Here is a 16,262-nt window from a genome sequence, read left to right on the forward strand (position 1 = left end):
GGGTGGGTGGGTTGCGAGGGGCAGAGGGACCAGGGATGCTTTGCATCCCCCCAGGGCTCCCACCGAGGAATTGGTCAATGTTCAGATTAATCAGACCTTGCCGTCACCTCCACGGTTGTTTTGGTGAAGTTCTTTGGCTTTGCCTCATCTCCCTTTAAAAAAAGAAGGTGGGGGAGTTAACGCTCAAGTGTATTTTCCAGGTGAAACTTAGGAGAAATCTAATTTTTAATTGTTTTCGGTTTATTATGCTTTTTATGGGTGACTAACAGCCCAAAATTGGTTTATATTTTCTTGCTTGCCAGAGCACCCCCGTTTCTGCTTCCTGTTCAGCCCAGCGGGTCGGTAGGTAGAGGGAGACTGTTTTTAAACTAAAACTCCTCAGTGGTCTGGCCAGAAATAACACAAAGCTTTTTCAAAAAATCTCTGCTTTCCCCTCTCCCTCACCCCTTCAGCAGCTTCGCCGAGAGCTCATGCGTTCAGCCCTTCCTCTAAACCATCGTGGGTTTTTAAAGCTTTTTTGTCTGCCCCTGAGACGGGGTCTGGTGGAATCCACCAGGTTGCACCTCAGCTTTGACAATCATTAACTGATTTTTATTCCCCCCCCGCTTTTGCAAAGGATGGGACTCCTCCTTTCTCACCATATGAATGTCCCGTTCGTGGTTTTTAGCCTGGGAACACTGGTGGGAGCAGGGGGCTGCGATGCAGGGGAGAGACCTGAGCTAAAAACATGCAAAACACGGGGAGATGTTGCGTCAGGACTTGGCAGCCGCCGCCGGCGTGCGAGGGGAGTTGTGAAACGCTGCGAAGAAACCTCTTTTCCCCTATTCCCTCTACTTCACAGGGCTTCCCCCAGGGCAGACTGCAGGGAAGGTGCTGGGCTTGGTGGAGAGAGGTGTATTTTGCCCCAAAATTAAGAGTTTCATTTGCAGGGGTCTGGAGGAGAAGCCGGGCTCCTCCTTCAGCTGCTGCCCAGAAACTTGAGTGCCCCGTGAGCCGCGCTCGCCTGCCTGAAACTGTAGAAATAGCTGAAGGAATTAAGGAAAATCCTAAAGTAGGGCTGAGCCGAATTCCCCTGGCTAATCCCCAGGGCGGCTGTGCTCCCCTGGCAGCACCCCCTGCACCCAGGCTCTGGGTCCTCAGCCCAGCCAGGGCCCCCAAAACGCTGGCGTGAACTCGCACAGCACTTCTCTCACAAGATCTTAATCACCAGAGATGATGCTGAGGCCACAGAGACCCTAATTTTAACAGCAATTTCCTAGAGAGTTAGTTCCGGGGGGGCTGGGGGAGATGCAAACCCTCGTGCCGGGGTGATGGGGACGCTGGGGACAGCGTTTCCACAGGGTGACATTTCGGAGGGGAAGGGAGATTCACCCCTCGCTGTTTTTCCACCCGCCTTTGGGGCCGAAATGGGACGGTGGTGGGTCGGGCTGGGCCCTTGCACGACAAAGCTGAGCTCTGGATGACTTTCCACCATCGTCCCCGAGGCCGGGGCGAGATCGTTTCCATCACCCCTCGACGCCGAGTGCTTTGCCCCAGCCCACGCGAGCCAACAGTGGTGTTTCTGGGTGGGTTCAGTGCAGAAGAACCCCAGGGTCTGGCAGGTTTGAGCAATAACCTGTTAAAACTGTGGTGGCCACGGCTTCTCCAAAGCTGGGCTGGGCTCTGCGCCCTCTCCCAGGCGTGTTGCTGCAAGAAGGGTCTTGAACAAGGGTGGGAGAAACACTGGCACTCGTGGCATTTGCACCGACGGAAAGAAAACCCCAGCCCCGGGAGACGGGGTGGGATTTTGCTGGCAGAGAAGCAGCAGAGGAGACCTCCCTCCAGCCTGTCGCAGGAGTGATTTCAGGGGTGTTTCAAGGCACGAGGGTGAAGCTGTGGGGAAGCCGTTGGGTTCAGCAGTTGGGTCCTTTGCCTGGGCACCCCTCTGCGAGCAGGCCTGCGCGTCCCTCCGTGCGAGTGGAGGTGTGTATCTGCACAGGAAGGAAAGACAGTCTTTGTGGTCGCGTTGCTGTGCACCCAGAGATGTCGGGTGGGTCGGTTCCCAGCGCGGGCACCCACCGACGGCCCCGCTCCTGGAGAAGCGTTTGTTCTCTCCCGGCCACCGTGTCCTGCCCTGGGGGAGCTTCCCCCCCATCTCCATGGATCCTGGCTGGGATGTGGGATTCCCACAGGCACCCCACCTCGGGGTGGCCGAGCCTGGCTGGGGGTCACCAAGCACCATCCCAGTGCTTTTTGGCACCTCTGCTCCGTTCCTGCCCCTATTTAAGAGGGAGAGGAGACGTTTGATGAGTGGAGCTTGGTCTCCAGAAGCTGCCCTGCTACAGCAAAGCCCTTGGGGAGCAGAGAGGAGGCAACGGAGGGATGGGCGAGCAGTTGAAATACATACTTGGGGGGGCTCAGGGGTCCTCCACCCACTGTGTGAGGTTGCAGGCTCAGGGTGTGAATGGCAGGGGAGGTGGTTCTTGCTCCTTTTGGAGACAGAGCCCATGACTTGTGGGGGTCTCTGGGTATAACTGGTGGCTTGGGGAGCTGGGTCAGCACAGTGGGGTTATGGACGCCCTCCCAGAGGCAGGAGGGAGGTGCCGGCCTTGGGCTGAAAGCTTCTCTGCTTGTTTTGTGCACAAGAGGCTCTTGTCACAGGCCAGTGGGTCTCAGTTTGGCCAGTAACAACTCCAAGAGCAGCTCATCCCTTCAAGCTGGGGGGGGGAAGGCTTCCCCAAGGTGGAGAGCTGATGGTCCCGAGGCTGGGCTTGAGCCAAGGAATCCTGGCTGATGGGACATCCATGTCCTCCTCGCTGCAGAAAATGGGCAGCTAAAGGGACCCCAGCAGCTATCAAAGGCCTCTGGTACTGGGGGTCGCCAGGGACAGGACTCCCTGTACCCCCAGCTCCAGGGAGGCTTTGGTTTTCTCAGCGGGGCCGCTCTGCTTGCACGTGGGGAAACTGAGGCAGCAGCAATGCTCCCAGCACAGTGCAGGAGCCCTGAGCCCCCTGCTCCCACCCACTGGGGCCAGAGGGGTTGGTGTTAATGTGGGGAGCCAGGCTCCAGCCCGAAAGGTCACCCCCAGGCCTGGCGTTGCCCCCGGCATCTCCCACGGGAGAGAAGAAGAGGAGCTGCCATTCTCTAGCAGCATTAAATATTCCACCCCCGGCTCCGGCTGCCGTCGCAGTGGCTGTGGAGGGGTGGGAGCCGGGGGGTGATGGTGGGCAGGAGGGACGGGGAGAAGGTGGAGAACACCAGAGCTGGTGCTCAGAGGGATTTGGGGTGCCTGGGGGTGTCAGGCAGACCTCTGCCCCCCCGCCATGCAGCAGGGGAAAGGTTGCGTCACCAAAAAGCTCAGAGCATCCCTTCCCTTCTCCCCCCTGTTATTTTCCCCTCCTATCCCTCCTTTCAGAGGCGGGGGGGGGGGTGGGGGGGAGAAGTTTCCCACCTCTCCTGTGTCCCTGGGGTTGGGGCAGCCCCAGCCCCACGCGCCCCACATCGGCCTGGCCGGGGCTTTCCTCCCCACCCTGCCCCACTTTCATTTTGGAGGTGACGGCCCCGGCGAGCTCAGGGACGGCGGTTTGGTGTGTGCCAGGGCAGACTGAGGGGCTCGGAGTGTTGGCCATGGCACACATGAGACCTCCCAGGGCTTTTTGGGGTGCTGCCAGAGGAGGTGTGAGAGATGGGGTCCCACCTCTCCTGTGTCCCTGGGGTTGGGGCAGCCCCAGCCCCACGCGCCCCACATCAGCCTGGCCGGGGCTTTCCTCCCCACCCTGCCCCACTTTCATTTTGGAGGTGACGGCCCCGGCGAGCTCAGGGACGGCGGTTTGGTGTGTGCCAGGGCAGACTGAGGGGCTCGGAGTGTTGGCCATGGCACACATGAGACCTCCCAGGGCTTTTTGGGGTGCTGCCAGAGGAGGTGTGAGAGATGGGGACGACGCATTGGAAACAAGGAATGGGATGCGGTTCCCAAACTCTCAATCCATCCTGGTGGATTTTTAGCCATCTCGGTGGATGCCCAGGGTGTTTCCATCCCTCCCCTCCCCTGTGCAGCCCCTGGGGCTGCACCGAACCTCAAAAAAAGGCAAAAAAGGTGAAGCTGTAGCGGCAGCGCTGGGGGCTACAGTGCAGGGTGGAGTCCTGCTGATAACATCAGTCCAGAGGCTGAAAAAGAGAAGGAAAATCTGGTTGAGCAAGAACCGGCTCCAGCTGCAGCGTGGCCTCCGGTGGCTCCTCTCCTGCTGGGAGGAAATTTCCAGCCCTGGACGGATTGGAGGAGGAGCAGGGATGCTGCACCCCATCTCCTCTTGAACCCTGGGCTAAGCTGCATCTGCAAACCCTACAAACTGTCTTTGCAAACCCTGGTGCAAAGGGACGGCAGCAGTCTGGGACGCCCGTTTAACCATCTCCTGCTTGCTGGGAGGTCAAGACCAGGAGACAACCCAGCATCATGAGCTGGAGATGCTGGTGGTGCCCATGGAGATGTTGGCCCGGCAGCGGTGTGGGCTTTCCAGCACGTGGGAAGTTTGGAAGCTTCAAAACACGCTTTGTTTTGGAGGGATTTGAACAAAAACTCTCTGGCTGGTGACATTCCCAGGCTGTTTCTGGAAAAGGTGTGTCTCCAGATCCCCTGTGTCTGCTTCCATTCCAGACAAAACCTGTTTTTAGTTTATTAGAAATCTTTTCTTATTTTCACCTTTGCATCTTTCTATGCCCTGTTGGCAGAAAGCGACCGCTGCCAGGCTGGGCACTGAAGTTATTAAAGTGTTCAAGAAATGGCTGAGGGGCAGCTGCCAAACAGCATGGCTCGGGGTGGCTTATCACCTTTTCCAGATCAAAGCATGTCCTGTTTGCTCTGTAATGTTTGAAACAGCTCTTTTTAAAAAAAAAAAGAAGAGAAGAGTTGCCCATGTGCCAAGAAAGAAAAGAAACGAATGTGGAAAAATCCTCAATTTTTGCCTGTTTCTAAATGATTCTCTAAGGTTTACATTAGAGGGGGAGAGGGGAATATCCCTCTGCCAAACCCAAGTCACCTGTGGCCGCTGCAGCCGCAGGGAGGGGATGCTGGGCAGGGGACTGTCCCCAGGTTGGGTGGTGGCAGTGTGGGGATTGTCTGGGGCAGGGTTGGAGGGTGGTTCACCTTCTTCCCGTCTCCTGTCCTTGGCCAGGTGCTGTCTCACAACCTCTACACGGTGCTGTGCATCCCTCACGACCCCGTGGCGCTGGAAGAGCATTTCCGTGATGATGACGATGGGCCGGTGTCCAGCCAGGGCTACATGCCCTATCTCAACAAGTACATCCTGGATAAGGTGAGTTCCATGGCCACCCCCTCGACCTGCTGCGTCTCAGCTGGGGACACCACGGTCCCTGGGCTGCTCCTGCATCCTGTGGCAGCCCCACAGCTCCGCTCCCCTCTGCTCCTGGAGATCCCACGGGTGGAAAAAGGATGGAAAGAGTTGGGGAGCTCTCAGGTAAATGCCAAATTGAGTGAGAAATGTTTAACACTCAACGTCTCTGTGGCAAGGATGAAGTCAGCCCTTTCCACCAAGGCTCTGAATGGAGGTGTATCTCTGCCCACGTTTCCTAAAGGGCTCGGAAGGAGAAATCAGCCCCTTTTTCCTCTCCACCCCCATTCAAATGTGAGGTGTGACCTCATTTGGCAAAGAGGAGAAGCGGGAGGAGGACGAGGTGCCGGGGACGGAGAAGAGGTTGGGGTGGGCAGGGGCCTTCTCCCTTTTTTTTTTTTTGCCTGAAAGGCACCTTTGTTTGGTGCAGCCGAGACTTTGCGGCCGGGTACGTGCTTCCTCCGGGCATGTGAGGAGAGGAAAAATGACTGACAACTTTCTTCCACCCTCTGCTCGAAAGAAGGGGGAGGCCCAGAGCTGGGGGCAGTAACCCTTCCCTCCCCTGCCGCTTCCCCGGGGCTGAGCCGTGCCGTCCCCATGCTGTCCCCATGCCGTCCCCGTGCTGTCCCCATGCCGTCCCCGTGCCGGTCCTTGCCTCGCCCAGCCTGGTCCAGAGATGCCTGTTTCAGTGAGGGCAGAGCCTTCCCCAGCTCCCTCCCTCTGCCCAAGTCAGCCCAGCCCAATCTCCCCATCACGCAGCGGCCAAAATCCTTCCAGTTTCCCCTGTGGTTCTGCGGGAGACGGCCTTAAACCCCCTTCTTCTGGTTTCGCCCTGGCTAATGAAATCCCAGGGGCTGAGAAGGGGAAGTGGATTTTCCTAGGAAGAGGGGCCTTTCATCTTTCTGGCACCCGAAGGTTTTTCTCCGGCTCTGCCGCTGCAGTTTGTCCTTGTGCCGGCAGCGTGTGGCTTTCACAGCTGCATGGAGGGGCCAGAGGTGGCCGGGGCTCCTTTGGTGCTGCAGCAAAACTGCTGCGTGAAGCAGCTCGGGGTGCCAGGCGAGCGGTCGCAGAAGTTCGTGGATGGGCAACAGGGCCAAGGTTGATGGAGGCATCACTCCTGCCTCCCCTGCTGCCATCACTTCCCTCTGCTGAGCTCCGGTTCCTCTTTATGGTCAAATGGGATAACGAGAGCGACCCAAAGCCATGGAGGCACTGGGGAGGTGGAATTGGGTGGGAATGCTGTACCATGGGGTTCCTGCTGGGGCTCCAAAGCCCAGCAGGACGTGGTTGAGCCCCTGTGGCCATGTCACAGTGCCCGGGCACTGCAGTGGTCCCGTAGCATCCTCCCAGGACTCCTCATTCACCTGCGTAAGGGACCTGTGCTGGGGACACATACTCTGGCATTACAGGTCAGTGCCCACTGACACTTGAGGTCTGGCCCCCTGTATCCATCACCCCGTGCTTCTCACCAGCAGGGACAGGGGATTTCAAGTGTAAGAGTGCCTTCCCCCCAGTGCTTGCCCCCAAAACCCCCCTGGTAGCCCCATAGCACCACACTCACCCCCCTGACTCCTGCCCGTAGGTGGAGGAAGGTGCTTTTGTCAAAGAAAACTTCGACGAACTCTGCTGGACCCTGACGGCCAAGAAGAATTACAAGCCCGACCGGAACGGGAATAGCGTTGTATCCCACCAAGATGCCTTCAAGCTCTGGTGTCTCTTCAACTTTCTGTCTGAAGACAAATACCCTCTCGTCATGGTGCCGGATGAGGTAGGACCTGCCTCTCCCCCCTGCCCCATCCCTGTCCTCCCAGGGCTCTGTGCGGGGTGACACATCCCGCTATCGCTTCCTGGCATGTCCCACCACATCCTGCAAGAGGTGGTGCTCCAGGGTGTGAGAGAGAACACCAGGGGTGGGAGGAAGGGGCTGTCTGCCCTGGGCACCCCCCTGCTGGGTGTGAAGGGGGTGACTTGGGAGCATTTGGGAGGACACTCCCCCCGACAAAACGCTGAAGCCTCTCAGATATAGATATAAGTCTTGGAGGATGAGGTGTGGGCTGGTCCATACTGGTCTTCCATGGTCCAAACCTCTGCTAACAAGCTCTTTTGCCTCCTGTGAAATGAATGTGCTGGTTCTCAGAGTCCCAACCAAGGAGCATCCTCAGCTCAGCTCCTCCTGGGGCTGGTCCCTCACCCAAAGCTCTTGCGTCTCACCCAAGGGTTGAATGGAGCATGGTGTTGGTGTTCTCCCCCATGAAGATCATGGGGGAAAAAGAGAAAATGATGACAAACCCTTAAAATCTGGTGCAGTGGGAGGTTCTTCTCCATGAAATCACTGTCGGGCTGGATGGGGCTGTCTCTGGGGCTGTTTTACAGCCTGTGCCACCACGATGGCAGTGGCAGAGTAGACCCAATGTCCCTCTCAGCGCCTGCCCAGCATCTGGAGAGTTAAGAGCGAGGTACCCGGGCGCAGCAAAGCTTCTGGCAGTAATCTCCAAATCTCCAAATTCCACCCGGCATTTGGAGGGGGAGGTTCTCCCTTCTCCCAGAGAGGGGGGTCAGATCAAACCCCCAGGAGAAGGTGGGCAGATCCAGGGAGGAGGGACAAGCTCAGAAGCCTAGAGCGGCCTCGCCAGGAGGAGCTCAGCTGGGCAAGCCGCTGCTGCCTGATCTGCTTCAACACCATCAACCTCCTGAGCTCAGCAGAAAAGGCCAAAAAAAAAGTAAAAAGGAGGCACCAAAAAAAAAAAAAAGACAAGAAGCGCAGAGCTGCGCAGATGTGGGAGGGCGACCGCACTTCCTGCACCCCGGGAGAGGAGCTTCCTGTTCCCCAGACCGTGACAGACTGAATCATCTCTCTGCTTACAGGGCTGGGCTTGAAAAAAAAAAAAAAGAGAAGAAGAAAAAAAAAGAACTAAATTTCTTAATCAATAAACTACAAGAAAATGATAATAATTATATAATATATAAAATATAGGATGATAAGAATAAAATATATATAATTTAGAAATTCTTAAAAAATAAACTATAATTCTTGCCCTTCTCTTAGATGATGTAAAAGAAAAAAAATAAATCCAGCTGGGTGCGGGGACCCCGCCGTGTCTCACCTTTCTGCAGGGCTCCCCACAGTCACCCACCCTCCCTGGTCCCTCCTTCGTGGGTCGAGGAGAGCTGGCAGCAAAACCTGAGCTGAAATAGGCAATGGACATCACGTCAACCATTTCAGCTCTTTTTTTTAAAGCAATTTATTGACAGTTTCAAACCAACCCTCATCTCCTCCATAGGGACCTTTTCCCCTGCTCCTTCCCAGTGTTTTTGCGATGTCATTTGGAAACCAAGGGGGGTGCTGAGGTCAGGGCCGTGGTTGGACACCTGCCTTGTGGGGACAGCAGCGTTGGGCGCTTCTGCCAAATTTTCTCACTCTGCAGACAAACAAGCCCAAAACATCTCACCCTTGTGCTTAAAAGGAAAAAACCTCCCAGTAGTGGGTCAAGCTCTAACCCAATGTCAACCTGCTGAGCCCGCCTGCTGCCTGGAGCAGCTTGGCCATGACCATCAACCATTGCAAAGGGTGATACCTCTGGGATAAGGGTCCTGTGTCTCCAGGCTGGAAAAAGATGTGGTTTGGGGCTCTCCAAAATGGGTTTGGTGGGGTGGGGATGGCTCTCGCTTCTCCCTGTCACTGAATTCCTTGTCCCCACAGGTGGAGTACCTGCTGAAGAAGATCTGCACAGCCATGAACGTGGAGCTGAACTCCTGTGAGCTGGATGACTACCTCTCCCAGGAGCTGCAAGGCCAGGGGGGGCTGACGGTCTGGCAGTTCCTGGACATGGTGAACTCAGGGCGGTTCCTGCGAGGCATCGAGCAGGAGGCCATCAGCATGGCTGTGGAGGAGGTCTACCAGGAGGTCATCGAGGATGTTCTCAAACAGGCAAGGACCCCACATGTCCTGGGGCACAAACTCTGTCCTGCCCCCACCCCATTATTGATCTCTGTGTCTCTTGGGCTCAGGGCTACCTCTGGAAGAAGGGCCAGCTGAGGAGGAACTGGTCAGAGCGGTGGTTCACTCTGAAGCCCAGTGTCCTGTCCTACTACATGAGCGAGGAGCGGAAGGAGAAGAAGGGGAGCATCGCGTTGGACAAGCACTGCTGCGTGGAGGTACGGTCTGGGCCACACTCAGCTTGGGAACAGGAGATCACCTCCAGACCCCAGGAAGAGGAGCCCAAGAAAACAGAATTTCACATCCATGAGCATGGAGAACCAAGTCCTATGGCTGGAGAAAATGGGGATAAGGTGGGATGCAGGGAGGGTAATGCCATCCTGTGTCCTCCCCCTGCAGGTCCTGCCTGACCGGGATGGGAAGAGGTGCATGTTCTGTGTGAAGACCTCCTCCCGCACCTATGAGATGAGCGCCTCTGACACCCGACAGCGCCAGGAGTGGACGTTAGGTCTGTGCCCACCCTGTGCCCCCTCCCCAACTTCCCTGTGTCCCCCCCTCCACGTCCCCACTGACTGTCCCCATCCCTGCCCAGCCATCCAGATGGCCATCCGGCTGCAGGCTGAGGGCAAGAAGTCCCTGCACAAAGACCTGAAGCAGAAACGCCGGGAGCAGCGGGAGCAACGGGAGCAGCGCAAGGCGGCCAAGGAGGAGGAGACACAGCGGCTCAAGCAGCTCCAGGAGGAGAAGGAGAGGAAGCTGCAGGAGCTGGAGCTGCTGAAGGAGGCCCAGCGGCAGGCAGAGATACTCTTGCAAGAGGAGGAGGAGCGGCGGAGGCAGCAGCACGAGGAGATGCAGAGGACGCTGGAGATCCAGCTGCGGGAGGCTGAGCAGGTGGGTGCATGCTCATGGAGTGTCCTTCCACAGGGCTGCGTTGCTCATGGGGTGGGTGATTCTTTCCACTTCCCTTGCCCGTGGCAGTCCACAGGGTTTGGAGGAGCTTTTAGGACCACGTCCCACTCTCACAATGATGCTGCTGCTACCTCTGGGCTGCTTGGGTCTGTGTGTGACCCAGGGGTGAGGGATGGAGGGGTCAGCACCACTGTGCGTGAGCTACCTGAGGAGCAGGAGATGAGGACAACCTGTCCTGGGGTGTATGAAGCTGGGGGGCAGGTGAGAGGCCAGTGCTAGTGCCAGGATGGCCAGTGAGCCCATTTCTGACCTTGCAGCCAGCACGCGCCCCAAAAGATGCGGTGTGTCTCCTGAGCGGGGAACCTGCCTTGCTTTGGAGTTCTCTCCATGGGCTCTCCCTGTCGTGGGAGATGTCCAGTCCCATCCACCCAGGGATGCGGGGACAAGGGGGTCCTGGGGATGGTGGCGGTGGCTCCAGCCCATGGTGACGGCTCCTCTTCCTGCGGCAGGCTCGCGCCTCCATGCAGGCTGAGATGGTCCTGAAGGAGGCAGAGGCAGAGCGTCAGCGCAAGCGCATCCTGGAGCTGGAGGACATGCAGGAGCGTCTCCAGGAGGCCCTGCAGCAGGAGGTGAAAGCACGGCAGGACGAGGAGGCTGTGAGATATGCACAGGCCAGGTAGGACCAGGGCATCCCCTCTCCTCCTCAACCAGCCCCGCTCCCAGGGCAGCAGCTGGGTGTGGGGAAACGCTCCCCATGGCAATGCAACGCTCTTTAGGGTACTGGGGTGTGCTGGTGTCTTCCCAGAATGTCATCAGGGATGGGGGAAGCTGGTGGATGAAGTGGCAGAGGGACATCTTCACCTCTTGCTCTTCTTTGACAGGCTACTGGCTGAAGAAGAGGAGAAGCTGAAGCAGCTGATGAAGCTGAAGGAGGAGCAAGAGGAATATATCATCAAAACTCAGCTGGAGAAGCAGGTCCTCAAGCAGGAGATGGAGAACAAGAACAAGTGTCTGGAAGAGGCGCAGAAGCAGCTGGAAGAAGTGAGAGTGAACAGGCAGCGGGTGGACCAAGACGTCATGGTGAGCATCCTGTCGGTGCCACATCCCTTCATGGTGCGAGCCCCAGGGGACTTCCCAGCCCTCCCTGAGTCACCGCCACTCTGGGGAGGACCCAGCAGCTTTGGGGACCAAGCTGGTATTTCCTTGGGGGTTTTCTGAGCTCTGGCAGGGCTGATTGAGTGGCAGAGATGGGACAAGCATGTCCTGCCCTAGGGGCACAGCACTGGAGTCCAGAGCAATGTCAACAGCGTGAGTGTGTGGAGGGGGGAGGACTGGGGAGGAGCAGAAGACCTAGAGGAGAGTGAGCTGGGTCTCCATCCCAGAGGGAACCTCCAATCTAGGCTTACTGAGGGAAGGGAAACTCCTGCCTGTGGTCCCGGGTTGGGTGATGTCCAGTGGCCAGCTCACCCCTCTCCTCCATCCCTGCCAGGCGGCCCAGCGGAAGCTGCGACAGGCCAGCACCAATGTCAAGCACTGGAACGTCCAGATGAACAGACTGATGCACCCCATTGGGCCAGGAGGTAGGAGATTAGCCATCACACCATCCCCTGCCCCTCCTGAGCACAGCCACACTGGGGCACAAGACCAGTCTCCCACCCATATCCTTCTCTTTGGGCGCACCCAGGAGCTGGAAGGACCCCCATCTTTCAGAGAACTTACCCCAATGTCTCTGGAGAGAGTTGGGGGGGTTCAGCCTGGAGAAGAGAAGGCTCCGGGGAGACCTTGGAGACCCTTCCAGTCCCTCAAGGGGCTCCAGGAAAGCTGGGGAGGGACTCTGGATCAGGGAGGGGAGCCCGAGGATGAGGGGGAAGGGTTTGACACTGGAAGAGGGGAGATGGAGCTGAGATGTGGGGAAGAACTTGTTTGGTGTGAGGGTGGTGAGAGCCTGGCCCAGGTTGGCCAGAGAAGCTGTGGCTGCCCCATCCCTGGAGGGGTTCAAGGCCAGGTTGGAGGGGGCTTGGAGCAACCTGGTCTGGTGGGAGGTGTCCCTGCCCAGGGCAGGGGGGACACACTGGGTGGGCTTTAAGGTCCCTTCCCACCCAAACTATTCTGTGATTTTATGAAAATTCAATGGGGGCCTGAGGTAAATGACCCTCTTTTTCTGTCTGCCCAGACAAGCGTACAAACGTGAGTGGAGGAGGCTTTGCTGGCTACCAACCCCTCCTCTCCCAGAGAGATTCCTCCCTCAAACTCCTCAAGCAGAAGGCAGAGGATAAAGGCAGCAACCCCACAAGGGTCAATAGCAAGGAAAACGTGAGCAACGGTGGGAACAGCAGTGTGCCGCCGTCTCCGGATGCGGACACCATGGCCACAGAGCCCACCAACTAGCCCGGCAGGGAGGCAGAGCCCAGCGGGGAACTGCGGGGCCCAGCACATCCCTGCGAGCAGACACAGCCAATACGGCCACCTCTGGATGGAGACAAGTGGGGACCAGCACAGAGCCTAGAGATGACTACATATAAGGCAGAGATGCTCCCATTTTCTTCAGGGAAGTGTTACAGCCACGACGTGCCAGGAGGTTCAGACACTGGGGAGTCTGGCCAGTGAGGCCATCTCCTCCAGGCTACCTAGGTGTGGGACCTGGACTCAACTCCCCAGACTCTGGTTTCCACCCTGCCTGAAAACCCAAGCCACTGGTGGGTCTGGATTGTGTTGCCCAGGGCTGCAGTTCCCTCTTGGTTTCCACCAGCCACCCTTCTGCATCGCCCGCTGCGCCCCTGGCTGTGTGGCCCTGGGACAGCAACTGCCAGGGAAGCCTTGGGCCCTCCCCAAGAAATGTTGGGGTGTCCTGAACTCACACGTGTGTTCCCCAAAGGTGGTTGTTCATCACTAGAGTCACGTCGATGTTAGCAGGAACCAACAAGCAAGGAAGCTTTTGGAACCGCTGGCCCGCAGACCCCCTTCCCTGGGCATCTCTGGCCCTACAGGCACCAGAGCTCCCTCCTCAGCAGGGCAGGGTTTTGATTCCCACTGTAGAAAAGAACCCAGTAAAAGAAATCAGATGCCACCCACGGAAAAAGGCTCCCCCGGTGGATTTGGGGTTGGTCTGTGGAGGGCCAAGGTGAGGACAGATGCTGGTGAACTGGCCGTAGATGATGAACTCCCCCCTGGGTGGCAGGGCTGGCAGAGGGGTAACGTCTGGGAGGGCCATCACCTCTGTATGATTAATTAAGTGCTGGTATAGGAAGATAACGGTGCTCTGGGCTTCCTTTGGGTCCATGCCCTCGGACTGCAGGACTCCCTGTTTCAGGAATCCTGGCTCAGGACGTGGTCCAAGGCCCACAGGAGGCAACAGCAAAGGCTCCCAGGGGCCACCCAAACCGGGGGCCGGTGGACGTGGCAGCTCCGTTCAGGAACACTGGCCCGGTCTGTCTCCTCCAGCTAATTTGCTCCTCAAAAAAACTGAGAACAAAAGCCAACTCTGCTGGCAAACCTCCCCGCACAAAAAAAAATAATAAATCTAACCCACTCCAACATCGGGGTGGGTTTTTCCAAGCACCTCTGTTTAAATACAGTCCCATTCACCTGTGGCTTTGGGGTCTTCGTTGTACGGGGCCCAGAGCCCCCGGTCACATGAGGGTCCCCTCTGGAGACGGGCACCAGGAGCAAGCTCTGCATCAAGCCCCAGTTCGCAGTTGCTCACGCTGATTAACTGCAGTTCGTTAGGGAGATTACAATCTATTTCCTACTCATGTGGCTTTCAGCGTTTGCTCACACAGCTCTTTCCCCCGCCTCCTCCACCACCCAGTTTTTACAGTGTTCCTTTTTTACAGTTATTTTTCATCGTGCCTGACTGCGAGAGAGGCTGTTTCCGCGGGTGCCAGCGGAGCAGGACAGCTGCCCTGGGACAAAGCGGCTCTGTGTGCCCACAAGGGTGACTGGGTGGCCCTGGCTCTGCGTGCCCACAAGGGTGACTAGATGGCCCCGTGCCCCGGTCCCACGCAGCCTCACCCAGAGGTGATGGTCATGGTGGCCCTGACCCTGCAGGGGCTGCAGGTCAAATTCATTCCCCCTGCCTTCTCCTCCTTCCCACAGCGCTGGGACACAGCATGGTGGTCCTGAGCAGCCCCCTACAGCCCTCATGCAGATTTGGCATCCCTGCCTGGCCCTGTGCCATCCTGGCCAGTCCCAGGACACAGGATGCCTCTGCTCCGCACAGGAGTTCTGGTGGAACAGGATCTTCCCAAGATCCTGTGCCAGAGGCTGGGGCTCTGTCTTCCATCGAGGCACATGGGGAGGGGGGTACAAATCGCTGCAGCCTCCTGGGGTGACCCTGGCAAAGCTGCTCGTTGCTCCATGAGATCTGGAGAGCAAGAACAGGGAGGGTGCCCAAGATCCGTCTCTACTGGGAAGGGAATGGGCTGGGTGGAAATGCGCTGCTGGGAGATGGAATCCTCCCTCATCAGCTTCATTAGCTCAATCATCTGGTCCCCGATCAGGTGTCAGGACAGGTACAAGCTGTGCCACGCCACACTTAGGCGGGGAGGAAAAGGGACACCTTCCCCCGTCCCTGTGCCACAGCATTGTCACAAGGACTCAGCCCGTGCTCAGCCCCGAGGGGCCACTGGATGGGGCTTTGAGCAACCTGCTCTGGTGGGAGGTGTCCCTGCCCATGGCGGAGGGGTGGGAACTCGATGATCTTTAAGATCCCTTCCAACCCAAACCATTCTATGACCCCTGCAAGTGACAGTGCCATTGCTTTTCACCACTGTCCCTCCTCACAGCCACTCACCAGAGCATTGCGTTTGCTCCCCAGAGCTGAGTTCCCATGTGGGGAAAAAGCTATACATTAATTGCCGCGGGCACGGACAGGCGTGGAGGGAGCAGCCGGAACCGGTGTCAGCACCTGCCTTTGATCAGGGGCCAAGTCGGGATGCGCCCGGATCTGTCTCATCCTCCCGGAGCAGCCAACCAAGAGCTGGAGCTTAAGTCAGCAGTTGATGCGCATCGCCAGCGTGTGTGCCAGTGCCTCTGATGAAGAATAAGCTCCTGCAGCAGGATCACAAGGAGAGCGCAGGGTGAAAATGGGGAAGAGCGGCTCTCTGCAGCTCCCACCATCCCATCTCTGCACTGTCCTGGGGGGGGTCTCCTGTGAGGGTCCCAGAGCTGCCACAGATACCCTGAGTGGCATCATGAGGGTCCCAGAACTGCTGCCGGCACCCTGAGGGGTGTCAGGAGGGTTGCAGAGCTGTCATAGGTATTCCAAGTGGCATTGTGAGGGTCCCAGAGCTGCTGCAGGCACCCCGAGGGGTGTCCTGAGAGTTCCAGAGCTCCCATGGGCACCCCAAGCAGTGTCATCAGGGTCCCAGAGCCACCACAGGCACCTTGAGAAGTGTCGAGGGGGTCCCACAGCGTCCAACACAACCGAGCTGGTGGCAGAAGCTCTTTGGAACCTCAAGTCCCAGTTTGGTTGCCTGAAACAAATCCCCGTTCAGTGCACTCCCTGTTCCAGTGCATCATGGGCTGGAGCATCCCGGTTTCTGCCCAGGCTCCTGCCCAGCAGCTCCTGGCCAGCTCCCTTTCAGCCACCCTGCCTGTGACACAGAGCTCATGGCCACCAGGACTTTCCTCTCCGAGACATGTCCCCAGTTACGGCCACAAACTGGCCTGTCCCGGGAGGGTTTAGTGAGGGGGCTTCCGAGGGGCTGCTGTTCCCTCTGCCCTCAGCTCTGCAGGCAGGGCACCAGCTCCCCTCAGCCTGCGCTGCACCCACACGGCCCCCTCTCCCGCCGTGGGGGTGAGAGCCCAGCGGCCGGACCCGGTGAGGCGCTGGGGCAGGGTGGCCGAGGAAGGGACAGGGAACACTCGAGCTCACTAAGGGCAGACCCGTGTCTGTTGGAGCCGCTGGCAGAGAGAGGCCGCCGCCATTTTGCACCCCCCTCGCTCCGCCCAGCGCCTACACTTCCCATGAGGCCCCGCGCCTGCCGGTTTTGGGGGGGGGGGCAAAGAGTGCGGCCTGAGTCCGCCAGGGGGCGCCTCGCGACAGGGCGGGGCGGGGCGGGCTTGGGCCGTTGCCGTGGTAACGACTT

The 16,262-nt window shown here is 58.1% G+C and overlaps 1 protein-coding gene across 1 annotated transcript; it reads left to right on the forward strand.

The window, feature by feature from the left end:
• Positions 1 to 2,022: 2,022 nt before the first annotated feature.
• On the forward strand, positions 2,023 to 13,798 carry DEF6 (DEF6, guanine nucleotide exchange factor). Its single transcript, XM_014953609.1, has 12 exons — positions 2,023 to 2,029; positions 4,480 to 4,595; positions 5,151 to 5,291; positions 6,910 to 7,095; positions 9,028 to 9,255; positions 9,336 to 9,482; positions 9,664 to 9,772; positions 9,857 to 10,155; positions 10,683 to 10,849; positions 11,055 to 11,253; positions 11,663 to 11,753; positions 12,347 to 13,798. The coding sequence occupies exons 1-12, from the start codon at positions 2,023 to 2,025 to the stop codon at positions 12,559 to 12,561; spliced, it is 1,905 nt and encodes a 634-aa protein (XP_014809095.1). The 3' UTR covers positions 12,562 to 13,798.
• Positions 13,799 to 16,262: the final 2,464 nt, after the last annotated feature.

This window comes from Calidris pugnax, unplaced genomic scaffold, assembly GCF_001431845.1.
Source record: "Calidris pugnax isolate Ruff unplaced genomic scaffold, ASM143184v1 scaffold245, whole genome shotgun sequence".
In the NCBI taxonomy this organism is placed as follows: domain Eukaryota; kingdom Metazoa; phylum Chordata; class Aves; order Charadriiformes; family Scolopacidae; genus Calidris; species Calidris pugnax.